General features: G+C 43.1%; 1 protein-coding gene across 1 annotated transcript in view; it reads left to right on the top strand.

Annotated features, from left to right (window-relative positions):
• The first annotated feature begins 2,922 nt into the window (after window positions 1–2,922).
• Window positions 2,923–17,691, top strand: part of HEXB (hexosaminidase subunit beta) — a 35,746-nt gene continuing 20,977 nt past the window's right edge. Inside the window, exons 1-5 of the mRNA XM_008962826.2 lie at window positions 2,923–3,333; window positions 7,120–7,265; window positions 11,393–11,458; window positions 14,442–14,488; window positions 14,745–14,855. Of these exons, the coding sequence (XP_008961074.2) occupies window positions 3,035–3,333; window positions 7,120–7,265; window positions 11,393–11,458; window positions 14,442–14,488; window positions 14,745–14,855 (669 nt within the window). The 5' untranslated portion in view covers window positions 2,923–3,034. The remainder of the gene's footprint in view (window positions 3,334–7,119; window positions 7,266–11,392; window positions 11,459–14,441; window positions 14,489–14,744; window positions 14,856–17,691) is intronic.

Here is a 17,691-nt window from a genome sequence, read left to right as displayed (position 1 = left end):
CTGTAGTCCCAGCTACTCCGGAGGTTGAGGCAGGAGAATGGCGTGAACCCGGGAGGCGGAGCTTCCAGTGAGCCGAGATGGCGCCACTGCGCCCCAGCCTGGGCGATAGAGCGAGACTCCGTCTCAAAAAAAACAGAACAAAACAAAAAAAAGAAGTAGATCCTCCGGCACTAGCCAAGCCTAAAGAAAAAAACCTTCAGACAACTGCAACTTCATGAGATAATCTAATCCAGAATCACCCAGCTAAGACTCCTAAATTCCTGAACCACAAGAACTGTGAGATATTTATCTTATTATTTATCTGTTGTTGTTTTAAGCTCCTAAATCTTGGAGTAATTTGTGACACAGCAATAGATAGCTAGTATGCAATGTGAAGTTGTAATTAAGTATATAGTAATTGCAACAACATAAATTGATGATTGAATCTTGGAAACATTATGCCGTGCTTCCATTGACAGTAAAAAGTGGCAGTAAAGATGGATACTGCAAATTATATTTGTCTTAATTATAAGAATAGGGGAGAATAGTGTGCCACTGAAGTTTTCTTTTATGGAAGAATTTTAAACATGCACCATGTAGGGGTGGAAAGATGTGATACCTTTCCTTATCCATCATGAGTCATGGCTGACACTCTTATAACAAAAGAGCAGATTAACACAAGGAAAGCATAACAGATTTATTTAATCAGTTTTACATGACATGGGAGCCTTCAGAATGAAGGCTCAAAGACCCAGGAAAAGCTGCCTATTTTGATGTTTAGGTTTGATGCAGAGCAGACAGCCAGGCAGAAATGCGATTGGGCAAAAAGGATATGACCAACCTAATGGTAATAGAGAGGAGAAACCTGGCAAGATGTGTCTGTTCAAATTCTTCTTGGCCTCTCTGTGTGGTATTCCTTCCTCCAGGATACGGTGCAGGGCCACTCTGGAACAAAAGTCTTGAGAGCCACTATCAGACAAGGTAGGTCAGAGAACTTCTTTATGGCTGGCTCCTACAGAAAGACACGGCAAGATTAGAGTAATATTTCTAGATTTTATGACTGGCTTTGGGGGCATAGGGGCTCTAGTTTCTTCTTTTTTTTTTTCTTTCTGAGACAGAGTCTTACTCTGTGGCACAGGCTGGAGTGCAGTGGTGCGATCTCGGCTCACTGCAACCTCTGCCTCCCAGGTTCAAGTGATTCTTGTGTCTCAGCCACCCAAGTAGCTGGGATTACGGGCGTGTGCCAGCACATCCAGCTAATTTTTGTATTTTTAGTAGAGATGAGGTTTCACCATGTTGGCCAGGCTGGTCTCAAACTCCTGGCCTTAAGTGATCCACCTGCCTTGGCCTCCCAAAGTGCTGGGATTACAGGTGTGAGCCACCATGCCCAACAGTGGCTCTAGTTTCTGTGACCCATTTTGAAAAAGAGGAATTCTAGTTTCTATGGCTTGCTCTGGGGAAGAAAGGGGAGCAGGAGAAAGAAAGGCAGGAGAAGGTCAGAAAGATCTTCTGACCCTCTTTTCTTCAGTTCCAAGTATTCAACATGCCAAAGTGCCACACTTTGGGGTCTCATTTTCTGAGGCCCAATAATCATTACATTTCTTTTCTTTTTTTTTTTTTTTTTTTTTTTTTTTTGAGATGGAGTCTTGTTCTTGTTGCCCAGGCTGGAGTGCAGAGGTGTGATCTCCGCTCACTAAAACTTCCACCTTCCGGTTTCAAGCGATTCTCCTGCCTCAGGCTCCTGAGTAGCTGGGATTACAGGCGCCCGCCACCACGCCCGACTAATTTTTGTATTTTTAATAGAGACGGGGTTTCACTTTGGTGGCCAGGCTGGTCTCGAACTCCTGAACTTGTGATCCGCCCTCCTTCGCCTTCCAAAGTGCTGGGATTTCAGGCGTGAGCCGCCGCACCTGGCCTAATCATTACATTTCTTTGAAGTCTTTCCTTAAAGCTCTTCCACCCTCATTTTCAGAATACTTATATAGCAGATCTGTGGTTTTGGTCTGCCTAGCGTTTTCTCCTTCTGGTAAGAGAACACCTCTTCTCCCTTTGGCATCTCCAGTCCGTGTTCGTCATGTGACTTCACTGGCTCTTCCTTAGGGATGGGTTATGAAATCAAACTTGTCAGTTGGGATCCTTTATATCGGGACCGACACAGATGAGCCAAGACGTTCTCTCTCAGGATTTCTTGGGCATGCTCTGCCCCAGGCAGTTCTGATAGGAAGGCTTTATTGACCACAGCTGAAGTGCTGTTACAGAAAAGCCTAGACTTAGGAGCAAATAAACTCAGCTCTCATCTCGGTTATCTGGTGGTTGGGCTGAGAGGAGAAAGGTGCTCCCCAAGCTTGGCTTCTCCAGCTTCACCGAAGCCAGGGAACCACAGGAGAGCGCCCGCGTTGCCAGCGTGAGCGGCGACCCGGTGTCGGCCTGGCGTCCCGAGCCTGTGCACTGGGCCCTTTTCTTTTTCTTTTCTTTTCTTTTTTTTTTTTTTGAGACGGAGTCTTGCTCTGTCACCCAGGCTGGAGTGCAGTGGTACGATCTCGGCTCACTGCAACCTCCGCCTCCCGGGTTCAAGAGATTCTCCTGCCTCAGCCTCCCGAGTAGCTGGGACTACAGGCACCCGCCATCATGCTCGGCTAATTTTTGTATTTTTGTAGAGTCGGGGTTTCACCATGTTGGCCAGGCTGGTCTTGAACTCCTGACCTCAGGTGATCCGCCCGCCTCGGCCTCCCAAAGTGCTGGGGCTACAGGCGTGAGCCACCACGTATGGCCAGCACCGGGCATTTTTCTTACTTTAGCCATCCCGTGTTTGAGGTTGCTGTCTGGGCTCTGCTCCTACCCGAGGGAACCCCTGGAGGAAATTCTCGAGGTGACCTGGGCAGGGCGGGCTGGGCGAAGACGCGCCCGGGGCCTGGAGGCGGAGTCGGGGGCGGGGCTCGCAGTCATCTGACTCGGTGACTCACCCGCGGCCGCGCTTCCTCTGACCCGGGCCGGGCGGGAAGTCGGGTCCCGAGGCTCCGGCTCGGCAGACCGGGCGGAAAGCAGCCGAGCGGCCATGGAGCTGTGCGGGCTGGGGCTGCCCCGGCCGCCCATGCTGCTGGCGCTGCTGTTGGCGACACTGCTGGCGGCGATGTTGGCGCTGCTGACTCAGGTGGCGCTGGTGGTGCAGGTGGCGGAGGCGGCTCGGGCCCCGAGCGTCTCGGCCAAGCCGGGGCCGGCGCTGTGGCCCCTGCCGCTCTCGGTGAAGATGACCCCGAACCTGCTGCATCTCGCCCCGGAGAACTTCTACATCAGCCACAGCCCCAATTCCACGGCGGGCCCCTCCTGCACCCTGCTGGAGGAAGCGTTTCGACGGTGAGCGCTCCCGGCCCGGCCGGGAGTTGTCCTGGGGGAGGGGAGAGGCGGACCACCCCGGGGCGCTGTGCAGACCCTCACCACCCCACTGCGCAGACCAGAAACCGCCCCGGAGCGGGCAGGCGATCTGCCCAGCGCCACATGGACTGAACCCACGCTCTTGCCCCCACCCTCCTACTGCTTCTTAAGGGACACCTTGGGTGCTCAGGAACCCTGGTTTGAGAGCCGGATAGTAAGTGGAAGAGGGAGTTTGCTCTGAGGCCTTGTTGGGCAAATGACATGGACGGAGGGGACACCGGAGCTGGGGAGGAAAGTGACAGCTCCTTATTTGAAGGACGTTCAAAGGGATGTTACCCGAAGGGCTTAGACAAGCTCTCTTGAGGGACCAGGAATTCCCCAAAGCTGACTGTTATTTATAGGCCAGTTTCGCCCCCTTACCTCTCCTCCATCACCTCAAATGGCAGAAGTCCTCAGTTTCGAGCACTGCCTAAAACTGCCCTCTCTCCTAAAATCTCTTCCATATAAAATGTGACATGTTTGCATCTGACTACGTTTCTGCGGTCAGTGGTTAGGCAGTATCCAACTTTGTTTCTCAACACCAATCATGTTGCCTGCTCTCCCTGCTTCCTCTTTTACAGACCCCTAGATAGCGCCTCTGTCTCTCTCACCCTTTGGCTGCAGACAGGGTGAGTTTTGTCATGGGAGTCAGCCAATCACACCACAGACAAGGCAGGTTCCCCTGGGGAGATGTTTGAAGAAGCCACACACTGTCCCCTCAGTGTGAGACCTGTGTAGATGGGACTGTCATGAAGGCGTATCGTGCCCTGCAGAATTGTAATTTGGTGCTAACTGTACTGCCTCCTGGCATTCCCCAAGCCTGTCGCTGTACCCAGTGGATACTATAGAGCTTAAGTGTGCTTGCAGGACACTGAACAGGTGGGGAGGGAATGTAAAACTAACTGAATAATGTGTTCTGACCCCAGATAGGACAGGTGCCTAGGCTCAAGCTGCAGAGGCCCAAGATGCTGATGGCAGAAATGGTTCATTCTCTACAATCAGAAGGCTCATGGTTTCCTTCTGTTTTGTACAACTAAATGGGTATTATCAGTCTCTATTTTAGACACACACACTAATGAGCCTTTGGTATCCAATCTGCTAAGGCCAGAGTGGGGTTAAGATGTAGAACCAAAGTGTTTGGTTGCATTGGGATATTCAGAAAGATTGCATGGAAAGTACATGAAGGTTGTCTCAGAAGATCATGACTAGGGTTGGAAATCTTTTTAAAACAAACACCCTTATTATGTTTGCCTTGGAGTTCAGCTTGTAGAATTGGATTTTCCTTCTGTGTCATACTGCTAAGTAAAACAAGGACTTGGTAATACGCTGAACTGACTGTGACAAGAAAGCATGGGTGATGTAAGTTAACAATAGGTAGATAACCAGGACTTAAATCAGCTGAGATGGTTCGAAGGCAAGGCTTGGTATTTCAAGGCAGGTGCGGATGATTACCTGAAGAGTTTGCCTAACTCATGGCCTCTGAGTGAAGCAGCCATTAATTATGCCTGGCATTATTAGGAAGCAGGTCATAAAATGCGTTGGCCCTTATGGCTAAGACTTGAAGGCATGCATGTGAGCATTCTAGGAACTCAGGAGGAGCAGCAGGTATCTCAGAGTAAAAGCACAGTGGAGTTGGAAAGATTTGGAAATATGGGAGTGTTCACAAAGTGCGACGTGGTCAGGAACACACAGTCTAGGCCCCAGATTGTTCAGAATCACATAGCCCCTGTCTCTGAAGAGCCCAGGTTGTATCACAAACCTTGCTTTGAAACAGTGTGCTTTTTGCAGGCAGAGTTTGGCTGTTAGATGCATAGCTGCTTCTTTAGCTTCTAGAACAGCGTTCATCACATGCTAGTCACTCATTTTTAAAAATAAACAAATAGCTTCACTCCTTCATTTCCTGGAAGGCTGAAGTAACCCACATACCTTTGACATACTGCCTCACAGCCCTTTGAGTTTTCTGTTAGAATTTTACTACCTAGGGTCAAGGTTCTAAGCCAGCTTCCAACTCTGATCTCAAAGCTGCCAGCAGCTTTAATTTCTTTTTTAAAAAAATTTTAATTAAGGAAAAAATACACATAACATAAAATTTACCATCTTAACCTTTTGTAAGTATGTATTTCGGTGGTCTTAATTTCCTTTTTAATCTGTCAAGGTTTTCCTATGAGAAGGGCCCTCAACACCTACATCCATTCCATTCTTTCATTGGTTAACTTCCATACACTTCCAAACATGTCAGAATTTTCCGACCTCTTCTGCGAAAAAGCATAAGACGCTCTTACACATAAGTAGCATATATAACCTTCTGGCTTACCAAAATCTGTAAAATATTATTTAAACAATTGCCCTGAAGCCTATCTGATCTTTTTTATTTAGTGCCTTTACATTTTTATTTAATATTCTGATTTTTGGATACCAAAACAATTGCTCTGAAGCCTATCTGATCTTTTTTATTTTATGCCTTTACATAATTTTTATTTAATGCCTTTACAGAATTTTTATGTATTTAATATTTAATGCCTTTACAGAATTTTTATGTATTTAATATTTAATGCCTTTACAATATTTAATGCCTTTACAGAATTTTTATTTAATATTCTCTGATTTTTGGATACCAATAAAAGGTACTTTTTTTGTATTTAATATTTAATGCCTTTACAATATTTAATGCCTTTACAGAATTTTTATTTAATATTCTCTGATTTTTGGATACCAACAAAAGGTACTTTTTTTTTTTTTTTTTTTTTTTGAGATGGAGTCTCGTTCTGTCACCCAGGCTGGAGTGCAGTGGTGCGATCTTGGCTCACTGCTGCAACCTCCGCCTCCCGGGTTCAAGCGATTCTCCTGCCTCAGCCTCCTGAGTAGCTGGGATTACAGGCGCCTGCCACCATACCCAGCTGATTGTTTGTATTTTTAGTAGAGACTGTGTATTTTTAGTTTCACTATGTTGGCCGGGCTGGTCTTGAACTCCTGACCTCGTGATCCTCCCCGCCTTGGCCTCCCAAAGTGCTGGGATTACAGGCATGAGCCACTGCGCCTGGCCAACAAAAAGTAAATTTTAAAGGCTCTGGTGAGAATTCTGGACCTTCTTTTGGGGCTTTATATGTAAGCTAGGATACTTTTGCAGGAAGGTAACAGGAACTCTGACTCAATCTGGCTCAAACAATAGGAAAACTTATTTCACACATTAGGATGTCCAAAAGTAGGGATGAATTTAGGGCAAGTTGACTAAGTGGCTCAACAGTGTTATCAGGGATCCATATTCTTTCCATCTCTGCTCTGTCCACTTTAATGTAGTGGCAACTAGTCCAGCTCTCACATACAGAGAAACGAAGTTTTCTTGTGATTTGCTCAGAACTCCCCCTAACCCCCACATCCTATCACTGGTCAGAATTGGTTTTTCATTCCCAAGAGTGATGGATTACCATGATGGTTTCATTATTGGTTCTTAACAGGGGCTTCATATGTCACTTCAGAGTGTGGGGAAGCGTTTAAAATTCCCATGCCTGAATCCCATTCTCATAGATTCTGATTCTGAAGGCATGGGCGTTGGGATTTTCAAAAAACTTCCCAAGTGATTCTAATGTACAGCTTGGGGTGAGAATCTCTAGTTGGACTTACAATGGGCAGCATGGATTTGAGGAGTTAACTACAATGTTACTAGCACATCTGTTTTAAAAATTTGGCTAAAATCCTTTTAAAATGTGTTTACATTTATTTCTCAAACAGATATCATGGCTATATTTTTGGTTTCTACAAGTGGCATCATGAACCTGCTGAATTCCAGGCTAGAACCCAGCTTCAGCAACTTCTTGTCTCAATCACCCTTCAGTCAGAGTGTGATGCTTTCCCCAACATATCTTCAGATGAGTCTTGTAAGTACCTATGCAATGTGAGTGTATTATATCCCAGGTGCTCGCTGACGGACTTAAGTGCCAAAAACTGACTCCATGCTAGGAACCACTGTGAGTTCTCAACCAGTGAGTTTATGATTCCTATTTTAAAAATAACCTTTAAAGTCTGATTATAAAAGTAGTACATAGTCTTTGTGGAAAATTTATTAAGTACAGTAAGTGCAGAAGAAGAAATAAATCACTCATAATCCCAGCAGACAGAATTAATCACTGTCATTTTAGGTGTATTTTTTTGCAGAATAAAACATGTAAACATTTTATGTAGACATAAATACAAACGTGATAAGCATTGACATGAAAATGGCAGTAATTCTGTACATGTGCTTCTTGTATTTTTGTTGTATTTTTATATCATGCTTTTTTGCAAAATACATTATAAATTAAACATGAATTTCACTAGTTTTCTGTGATATCATTTTCAATGGCTGAATAATGTTCTGTCACTATAGGATGAGCTGACTTGGCTAATCTCTTTTGGACATCTAGGTAATTTCTTAACTTTTGTCTTTGAAAACATCTGTATCCATGATCTCTATTTATAATCTAATTTTACAGAAAGATAATGCAGAGCTGGGGGAGAGGGTGGGTACAGCAGTTTCATTTGTAATCTGCTGTACAATATAGTCAACATTTAGCTGTATGATTTTGTCCTCGTTGTTGCCTAAAACGTTATTCTCTAGGGCTTTTCCCAAATTGTTTTAGAACAAATAAGTGGGTGTGCCATTTCTATAGGGTATACTGCCTGAGAATAATGTGGAATTGCACCAAGGAATCAAAGAAGGGCAGTATAAGGACATGTGTAATATAAGATTCGTGCAAGAAAGAGCAGACAGAGGAACTAAGTGTAAAGATAGAGGCCAGACGCTATAGCTCATACCTGTAATCCCAGCACTTTGGGAGGCCGAGGTGGGTGGATCACTTAAGGCCAGGAGTTCAAGACCAGCCTGGCCAATATGCTGAAACTGCCTCTCTACTAAAAAATACAAAAAGTTAGCCAAGCGTGTTGGTGCATACCTGTAATCCCAGCTACTCGGGAGGCTGAGGCAGGAGAATCACTTGAACCCAGGAGGCAGAGGTTGCAGTGAGCTGGGATCATGCCGCTGCACTCCAGCCTGGGGGACAGAGTGAGACAGTCTCAAAAAAAAAAAAAAAAAAAAAAAAAAAGATAGGATGCCACAAATTTAGAGAAAAGAGCAACTCCATTACCCCCAGACTGCCTCACAGTTAAGTACATGTCTTCATCCTGCTGGTTTAGATGAGATTTCTCAATAATACATCTCTTTGAAAGAAAGCTCTCTTTCTCTTCAATTCCGTAGCTGTTCTTAGAAGAGAAATAGGAAAATTCACCAATATCAGGTATCATTTCAATTGATACTCAGCACTCAGACACCATGTGAAGTAGGTTTTGCAACCTGAATTGAGATGGAAATGGTCATTACGTTGCCAAGGAATCTTTGCTGTCCATTGGCAATACAGATAACAGATTGTAAATTCCACAAAATGAAATGTATCGAGACTAGAGAGTCATAGCTTATCTTTCAGTCAGTTCTACAAACCCTCTTTGTTCTGAAAGGGAAGTTTCTTGAGACAAGGTGATTGTGAAATTTTCAGCTGAAGAATAAACTACTTTTTAGTCTTTAGTTGATGATGATGATAAAAGTAACACATATGAATGGAAATAACAAGATATCAAATGTCCAGAGTGGGAGGACATGTTGGAGGAGGTGACACATGTTGAAGCACCACTATTTATTAAAAATAAAAATATGCATGCCCTGAGAAGTGGACTAGTTTTTACTGCAGATAAATGGACACATAAATCAAGGATGTTTGATGCAGTTTGCCTGTAATGTGAAGAACTGTCAATAAAACTCAATGTCCATCAATAGAGGAATGGCTAAATACACCTTGTCAATCTATACTAAACAGTATGATCACAACAGTTAAGAATAAAGAAGCAGTATTACTGAGAACACACATGGCGAACTGACAAGATAAACTGCTGAGTTGAACAAAGGAAGCTGTATAATTATGTGTAGAGGTGGACCCTGTTTATATATCAACACACGTGCAGGAACACACGCATAAAGCAATACTATATTTTCTCCTTCCGTGTACATCTATGTCAAGCCTAAGAAAATGCCCGTTAAGTATTTCCTCTGAGGAAGGTAGAGGGAGTTGGGTGAATATCTCAAAGGAGATTTTCGCCTTATCTATATTATATTGCTTTTAAACAGAATATATAGATATGTCATTTGTATATTCACCCTCCAAAACAAATGTATTTATGGTGCAAAAAGATATAGAATGGGCTAACTGAAAAGTCAGTGATACAATTCCTTTCACACTTCAGGGAAGTGATCATTGTTAACACTAATAACTTGGTTGTGAAGTAAAAATGGAAATTCTGTAGCTATGTGTCCATATATTTAGAAAACCAAATTTCTACTTGTTATATGTATTTTCCACTGAGTTGAATTACAGTCCTGTTTAATATCAGCCAGTTGTCAGCTACTAGAAAATAATTGGTATCAAGTATATGCAATATATTAATGTTTTTTAGGTGACTGTGCTATTTCTGGAAGATCTGAAAACTAGAATGTGGCAAAAAAATGTTTTTAAACAGTGACCAATGGAGCAGTGAGCTCTAGGTAGCTGATTAAGAATTTGATACAGGCTGGGTACAGTAGCTGACACCTGTAATCCCAACACTTTGGGAGGCTGAGGCCGGTAGATGGCTTGAGCCCAGGAGTTCAAGACCAGCCTGGGAAACATGGCAAAACCCTGTCTCTACAAAAAAAAAGAAAAGAAAAATTAGCCAGGCATGGTGGCACATGCCTACAGTCCCAGCTACTTGGGAGGTCGAGGCTGCAATGAACCGTGATTGTGCCACTCCACTCCAGCCTGGGCAGCACAGTGAGACTCTGTCTCAACAACAACACAAGAATTTGCTATAGATGTAGAGGAAACATAATTAGACTATGCTCATAAATAGCAATATAGTTCTTAGCCTGGCATTGGCTAACTCATCTAATGGAGTGTGGTTATCTAATGGAAAAGGCTATCTTGTCAGAAGACTATCACCTGAGATGCTCACACTACTGATAGAGCACTTTTGCCTACCTGCAGCTAACTATTCTGTGAGCATCTGAATGGTGGTGGTGGTAGAAGGTGATAAACCACCCCAGAGGACACAGTATTAAATCATTAATCTCCAGCCCGTCAGTGTCTTTGCCGTGGCAAAGTCCAAAGCTGTTACACTCTTTAGCTTTCAATCTCTTTACCATCTGTGGGTTTACTATGTGGTGGATTCCACTCCAGACCTCTCTAAAAGACTAAATGACTATTTGGCCAACCTTAGAGTGTGCTTCAAAGATTGAAAGTTTAGCCTCTCACCAGAAGCAGCTAACTGGAGTCCCATTCTGGATGATGTGAACTTTTAATTGAGTGGGACAAAGCTGAATTATTTTTATTGAGTGGGACAAAGCTGAACTAAGCTAAAGGGATTTGGAGAGTAAGTCTTAAGGCAGATTTGGATGATACTGAGGGAAGGTGGGTACAGGGCAAGTAGAAAATTCTGAAGGCAAAAGAGTGGAGATACTCTCTGGCCTTAAGGGGAGTAGATTTGAGTGACACCTAGGGCGTTACCAAGGATTAGTAGGAACTGAGGAATGTTTGCACTTTCAACTAAACTCTTAGCTTAACTAGGACCCTACTCTGTTGAGGAGAAGTTGGAGAGACTAACTCTCTTGGGAAAATGAGGAAACATGGAGATGACACCCAAATTCCCGTTCTGAGTGACTCAAGTGACTGGATGGTGGTGCTGTGACTCACTGAAATGAGGAACACAGAAGACCAGCAGGTTGAAGTGTGCAGAGGAGGGAGGGAAGAGTTCTGTTGGGGCATGTGGAGTCGAAGGAATCTGCAGGACATCCAAATCGTGATGTACAGGAGGCAGTTAGAGAAATAGGTCATGTGCTTGGGAGAAAATAATAGTCCAGAAATATCAATGACATGTTTAGGAAACTTATTGTGTGTCACTGAGGGATTATCAAAAGTGTGTGTGTGATTTTAAATCCTCAATACAGATACTTTACTTGTGAAAGAACCAGTGGCTGTCCTTAAGGCCAACAGAGTTTGGGGAGCATTACGAGGTAAGTTCCATGCAGTTTCATTGTTACTTTCCAGTAAAGGAAAATTTTCAGTTGGTGCTTTGTGAAATTAAGCACAGCAAAACTTTGCCGCCTTAGATCCTTTACAGAATGCTTTGTTATGTAGTTCCAAAATGATTTCCATTGAACGTGTACTACATAAAGCATGGGAGAGGTCAGCACAGTGGCTCACACCTGTAATCCCAGCACTTCGAGAGGCTGAGGTAGGTGATGATTGCCTGAGCTCAGAAGTCTGAGACCAGCCTGGGCAACATGGTGCAACTCCATCTCTACAAAAAGTACACAAATTAGCCAGGCATAGTGGCGTGGACCTATAGTCCCAGCTACTCTGGAGGCTGAGGTGGGAGGATTGCTTGAGTCCAGGACGTTGAGGCTGCAGCGAGCCTAGATCACACCACTGCATTCCAGGCTGGGCAACAGAGCAAGACCCCTGTCTCAAAAAAATACACATAAATAAATACAGCATGGGAGAAAATTCATTTGACCTCTCAAAAAATGTTTGAAGGTTATTACATTCCTACAGTGCTGTAATTCATTGATGCTCGTGGGACTGTAATGTTTATAGCACTACACATGGCCCCAACCTGTCCTGATTAGGGAATTTTGTTTCAGCTATCACTTCTGCTGACTTCAGAAGCAAGCATCTCTCTTCCCTAATTTTAAATTCCTGTAGATTTAGAAACATAACTAAGTTTGTATAAGGAACAGTGTCAAAAGGCAAATATGCTATAGAGTTGGTTAGAGGCAGTGGGCAGGGAGTAACTTGAAAAGCTTCTCCTGAGAATTTCAGGGTCTGAACTTCAAAGTTTGACCTCAGGACATTTGCTGTTCAAAAGTTTCTTTTACCTTTCTTTCTAGGCAGATAAGATACTGTACTGACTTCCAAATAGCAGAGTTTTTAGAAAGGGAATTTAAAAAAACATGAACTAACCAAATTTAGTCATTAAAATAAAGGCTTGGGGTTGATCATAGTCACTCACACCTGTAATCCCACCACTTTGGGAGGTTGAGGCAGGCAGATCACTTGAGGTCAGGAGTTCGAGACCAGACTGGCCAACATGGTGAAACCCCATCTCTACTAAAAATACAAAAAAAAAAAAAAAATGAGCCAGGCATGGTGGCGCATGCCTGTAATCCCAGCTACTTGGGAGGGTGAGGCAGGAGAATTGCTTGAACCTGGGAGAGGGAGGTTGCAGTGAGCTGAGCTGGCACCACTGCATTCCAGCCTGGGCGACAGAGCAAGACTCCATCTCAAAAAACACAATAAATAAAGATTTGGAATCTGACTCAGAGTGTTACCTAAAATAATCATTGTTATGCTATATATTTTATACCATAAGATTATAATTTTATTCAAAATAGAATATGAAAATATCTAGATATTTACTACAAATGTAATTTTATTTATGTATAATATTAGTGATTTTAAGCTTTTATTAGTCCAATCTGCCTGTCTCATCTGCGTCTGCTAAGGAGAAGAGATGCTTTTTTTTTTTTGAGACAGAATCTCGCTCTGTTGCCCAGGCTGGAGTGCAGTGGTGAAATCTCAGCTCACTGCAAGCTCCGCCTCATGGGTTCATGCCATCCTCCTGCCTCAGCCTCCCGAGTAGCTGGTACTACAGGCGCCTGCCACCACGCCTGGCTAATTTTTTGTATTTTTAGTAGAGACAGGGTTTCACTGTGTTAGCCAGGATGGTCTCGATCTCCTGACCTCGTGATCCGCCTGCCTTGGCCTCCCGAAGTGCTGGGATTACAGGCGTGAGCCACCGCGCCCAGCCAAGAGATGCTCATTGATGTTTGTTCTGATCCATACCAAAATAAAGAACTCTAGCAAGGCTGGGCACGGTGGCTCACGCCTCTAATCCCAGCACTTTGGGAGGCCGAGGCGGGTGGATCACTTGAGGTCAGGAGTTGGAGACCAGCCTGGTCAACACAGTGAAATCCCGTCTCTACTAAAAATACAAAAATTAGCCGGGCGTGATGGTGCACGCTTGTAGTCCCAGCTACTTGGGAGGCTGAGGCAGGAGAAGTACTTGAACCCGGGAGGCGGAGGTTACAATGAGCCGAGATCGCGCCACTGCACTCCGTCCTGCGTGACAGAGCAAGACTCCGTCTAAAAAAAAAAAGAAAAAAAACCACTCTTGTGAGTATGCAGTGACTAGATTTCTAGTCCAAGAAGTCTGTATTTTCTGTTTACCATCAGACTTTCAGAGTAATGTACTCTAAACTGATCATTATTGAATGTAATGTCACTTAACAGAAACTTTCAGACTTATTCTTCCCAGCATGAACCTGTACTTGACGAGGTTGGGGAGAGAGGAAGGCGTAGCAAAGATGACTGAACTGTTCTTAGGTTAAAAATTCCCTGGCTATATAGCTGTCAGCTAGAATGAGGAATCTGAATAAAGTCAAGGCCAGTTAGAAGAATTAGCCTGTCAACTAGTATATTAAGGGAATAATCCACTTGAGTAAAAAATGTTCAGAAGGTAGTCTTTGCAGCTATAAGTAAAATGCTGTATATTGTAAATTGGCCTTTATTTATAGTTTCATGGTTTTTCCAGCCATTTTTCCCTGTTACATTTAGATACCTTCTAAAAGTGACTATATTTGATTATAAAAATTCTTTCTCATGATGCCACAAATTTATCAAGGAACCAGTATTTTATTAAATTACTATTCTTCTTTTGTGTATATTGAAACAACCCCCAGGGTATGGGTACAATGAAGTAAAGCACTTTTATTAGATGAGTAGAGAAGTGCAATGGATTTTTTTTTTAATTTGGCTTTGATTTTAGAAATTATGGTAGAGGGTGTAGGTATAACAATATATTTTAGAGGATAGAGGTATAACACTATATTCAATTATATTTGCCTTACCTGGTTATGAGTCTGTTTGAATAATATAACTTTTATCATCTCAATTTGTTGATTTATAAATTAATGCAATAAATTTTACTTTCCTCAGGTTTAGAGACCTTTAGCCAGTTAGTTTATCAAGATTCTTATGGAACTGTAAGTATGATTATTATATGTTACTAAAAATTGTTAGACAAATTACTAATAGAAAAAAATGTAAACTGTTTAGCTATTGCTTCCTGAAGATTTCATTTCCCCAGATATTTGTCTTAGCCAGTAAATGTAAATTTCATACATTTTTGTTGTTCTGAATTAATATTTTATGAAATGCTTGTATAAATAGATGTAGTCTTCATTGAGTTCAAGACAACAGAAAATTCTAAAACTAAATCAAAATTTTATTTTGTCATAGTTCACCATCAATGAATCCACCATTATTGATTCTCCAAGGTTTTCTCACAGAGGAATTTTGATTGATACATCCAGACATTATCTGCCAGTTAAGATTATTCTTAAAACTCTGGTAAGTAATTACTTCATTCTAATCTATTGTCTATTCTGAAGATGTCTCCTTTATGTTGTAACTTTATGTTGGTTACTATTGTGTAGGTTGGAACAGGGGAATTTGTATAAGCACTGGGCATTCTTTCCTCAGTTCCTAGGGAAGTGTATTTCCTCAGCTGTGACGTGGAGGTCCCCTTGAGAATCACCCTCCTGTTTTCAGTGCGAGAGCCACGTATAACATGTATTTAGCCAACACTGTTAAGAGAAGGACAGTTTAAACACTGCCCATTGGCCCTTTACATATACTCCCATTTGTCAAATCATGTGTCTAGACTTTTGGTTAGGAATACATGGCCACCCGGGTGCGGTGGCTTACACTTGTAATCCCAACACTTGGGGAGGCCGAGGCAGGTGGGGATCACCTGAGGTCAGGAGTTCGAGACCAGCCTGGCCAACATGGCCAAACCCCGTCTCTATTAAAAATACAAAAATTAGCCAGGCGTGGTAGCGTGCGCCTGTAATCCCAGCTACTAGGGAGGCTGAGACAGGAGAATTGCTTGAACCCTCCCCGGGTGGAGGTTGCAGTGAGCCGAGATCACACCACTGCACTCCAGCCTGGGTGACAGAGCAAGACTCCGTCTCAAAAAAAAAGAAAAAAAAAAGGAATACATGGCCACCACACCATACTTCTAGTTAGTGCCCTTTAAATTTTGTGACCTCCTCTTACTTTTTTTGTAAGTGGCATTAGAAAGGAGTCCGGGAGCTCCTTTATACCTAGGGAACTATTCCAAAGGAATATGGAACCTCAGGGGTGGTATTGGTTAGGAAGGAGGTTGACAATAACTGTTTTCTCCTATGGGCTTTTTTTTATTGGTTAATCCCCACCATCACCTGCCAATTTGTAGGGGTGGGAAGGTTTCCTCCCATGTTTTTTTGCACCTTCACTTGATCATTATGATGACACTATGCTATTTAAAAATTATTAATCATTATTTTGAAACGGAGTTTCGCTCTTGTTGCCCAGGCTGGAGTGCAATGGCACGATCTCGGCTCACTGCAACCTCCGCCTGCCAGGTTCAAGCAATTCTCCTGCCTCAGCCTCCCGAGTAGCTGGGATTACAGGCATGTACCACCATGCCTGGCTAATTTTGCATTTTTAGTAGAGACGGGGTTTCTCCATGTTGAGGCTGGTCTCGAACTCCTGACCTCAGGTGATCCGCCTGCCTTGGCCTCCCAAAGTGCTGGGATTGCAGGTGTGAGCCACCGCGCCCAGCCAAAAATTATTATTATTATTATTTATTTATTTTTCTTTTTAGTTGAAGTCTTGCTCTGTTGCCAGGCTGGAGGGCAGTGGCGCAATCTTGGCTCACTGCAACCTCCGCCTCCCGGATTCAAGCAATTCTCCTGCCTCGGCCTCCCGAGTAGCTGGGATTACAGGTACACGCCACCACACCCAGCTAATTTTTGTATTTTTAGTAGAGACAGGGTTTCACCATGTTAGCCAGGATGTTCTCGATCTCCTGACCTTGTGATCCGCCTGCCTCAGCCTCCCAAAGTGCTGGGATTACAGGTGTGAGCCACCACGCCTGGCCTAAAAATTATTTTTACATTTACATTAATACTCTGAATTTTTTCTCCAAAAGACACTCTTGTCACTTTTAAGAAATAGATGCTTAGTGTAAAAAGTTTAAACAATATAAATGTGCATAAAATAGGCAGTCATCCCATAATTTCATTTGCCAAAGATTGACATACATTTTTATGTCCTACTTGTCTCATTTTAGACTTAAAAAATGAATATACTAAGTGGGGTATGGTGGCTCACGCCTGTAATCCCAGCACTTTGGGAGGTGGAGGCAGGTGGATCATTCAAGGTCAGGAGTTCGAGACCAGCCTGACCACCATGGTGAAACCCGTCTCTACTAAAAATACAAAAAATTAGCCAGGCGTGGTGGTGCATGCCTGTAATTCCAGCTACTTGGGAGGCTGAGACACAAAATCGCTTGAACCTGGGAGAGGGAGGTTGGAGTGAGCCAAGATTACGCCACTGCACTCCAGCCTGGGCAACAGAGCGAGACTCAAAACAAACAAAATGAATATATTAACATATACAATGTGACTTTTTAAAAAACTTAGACTGTACTTTTGCTACCCCCCACCCCCCCTTTTTTTGTGTGTGAGACGGAGTCTCGCTGTGTTACCCAGGCTGGAATGCAGTTGGCACAATCTCGGCTCACTGCTACCTCTGCCTCCTGAGTTCAAGCAATTCTCTTGCCTCTGTCTCTCGAGTAGCTGGGATTACAGGTGCCCACCACCACACCCGGCTAATTTTTGTATTTTTAGTAGAGATGGGGTTTCACCATGTTGGTCAGGCTGATCTTGAACTCCTGACCTCAAGTGATTTGCCTGCCTTGGCCTCCCAAAATGATGGGATTACAGATGTGAGCCACCACACCTGGTCTTTGCTACTCTTTTAACAGTTGAATATTTCATTTTATTTAGTCTCATGCTGATGGACATCTAAGTTAATTAACTATTATCATAAATACTACTGCAGTGTTCTTTTATACATATGTATTTGTACACTTGCTAAGATTATTTCTGCAGGATAAATTCTTAGAAGTGAATTTCTGGGCTTAAGATGTATATATTTTATTTTTTGGTACATTTTAACTTTTGGTATGTACTGTCAGGCTGCCTTCTAGACAGGTCGGTCATAGCCACATATGCTTGGCCAACAGTGTGGTACATCTTTGCCATGTTTGTTGCTGATCTAATGATAAAATATATCTCCTTGTTTTAATATGCACTTCCTTGCTTTTTAGTGAATATAAGCCTTTTTTAAAAAATATTAT

This window comes from Pan paniscus, chromosome 4, assembly GCF_029289425.2.
Source record: "Pan paniscus chromosome 4, NHGRI_mPanPan1-v2.0_pri, whole genome shotgun sequence".
Lineage (NCBI taxonomy): Eukaryota > Metazoa > Chordata > Mammalia > Primates > Hominidae > Pan > Pan paniscus.
Note: the sequence above shows the minus strand (reverse complement) of the source record. Positions and strands in the feature narration are given on the sequence as shown.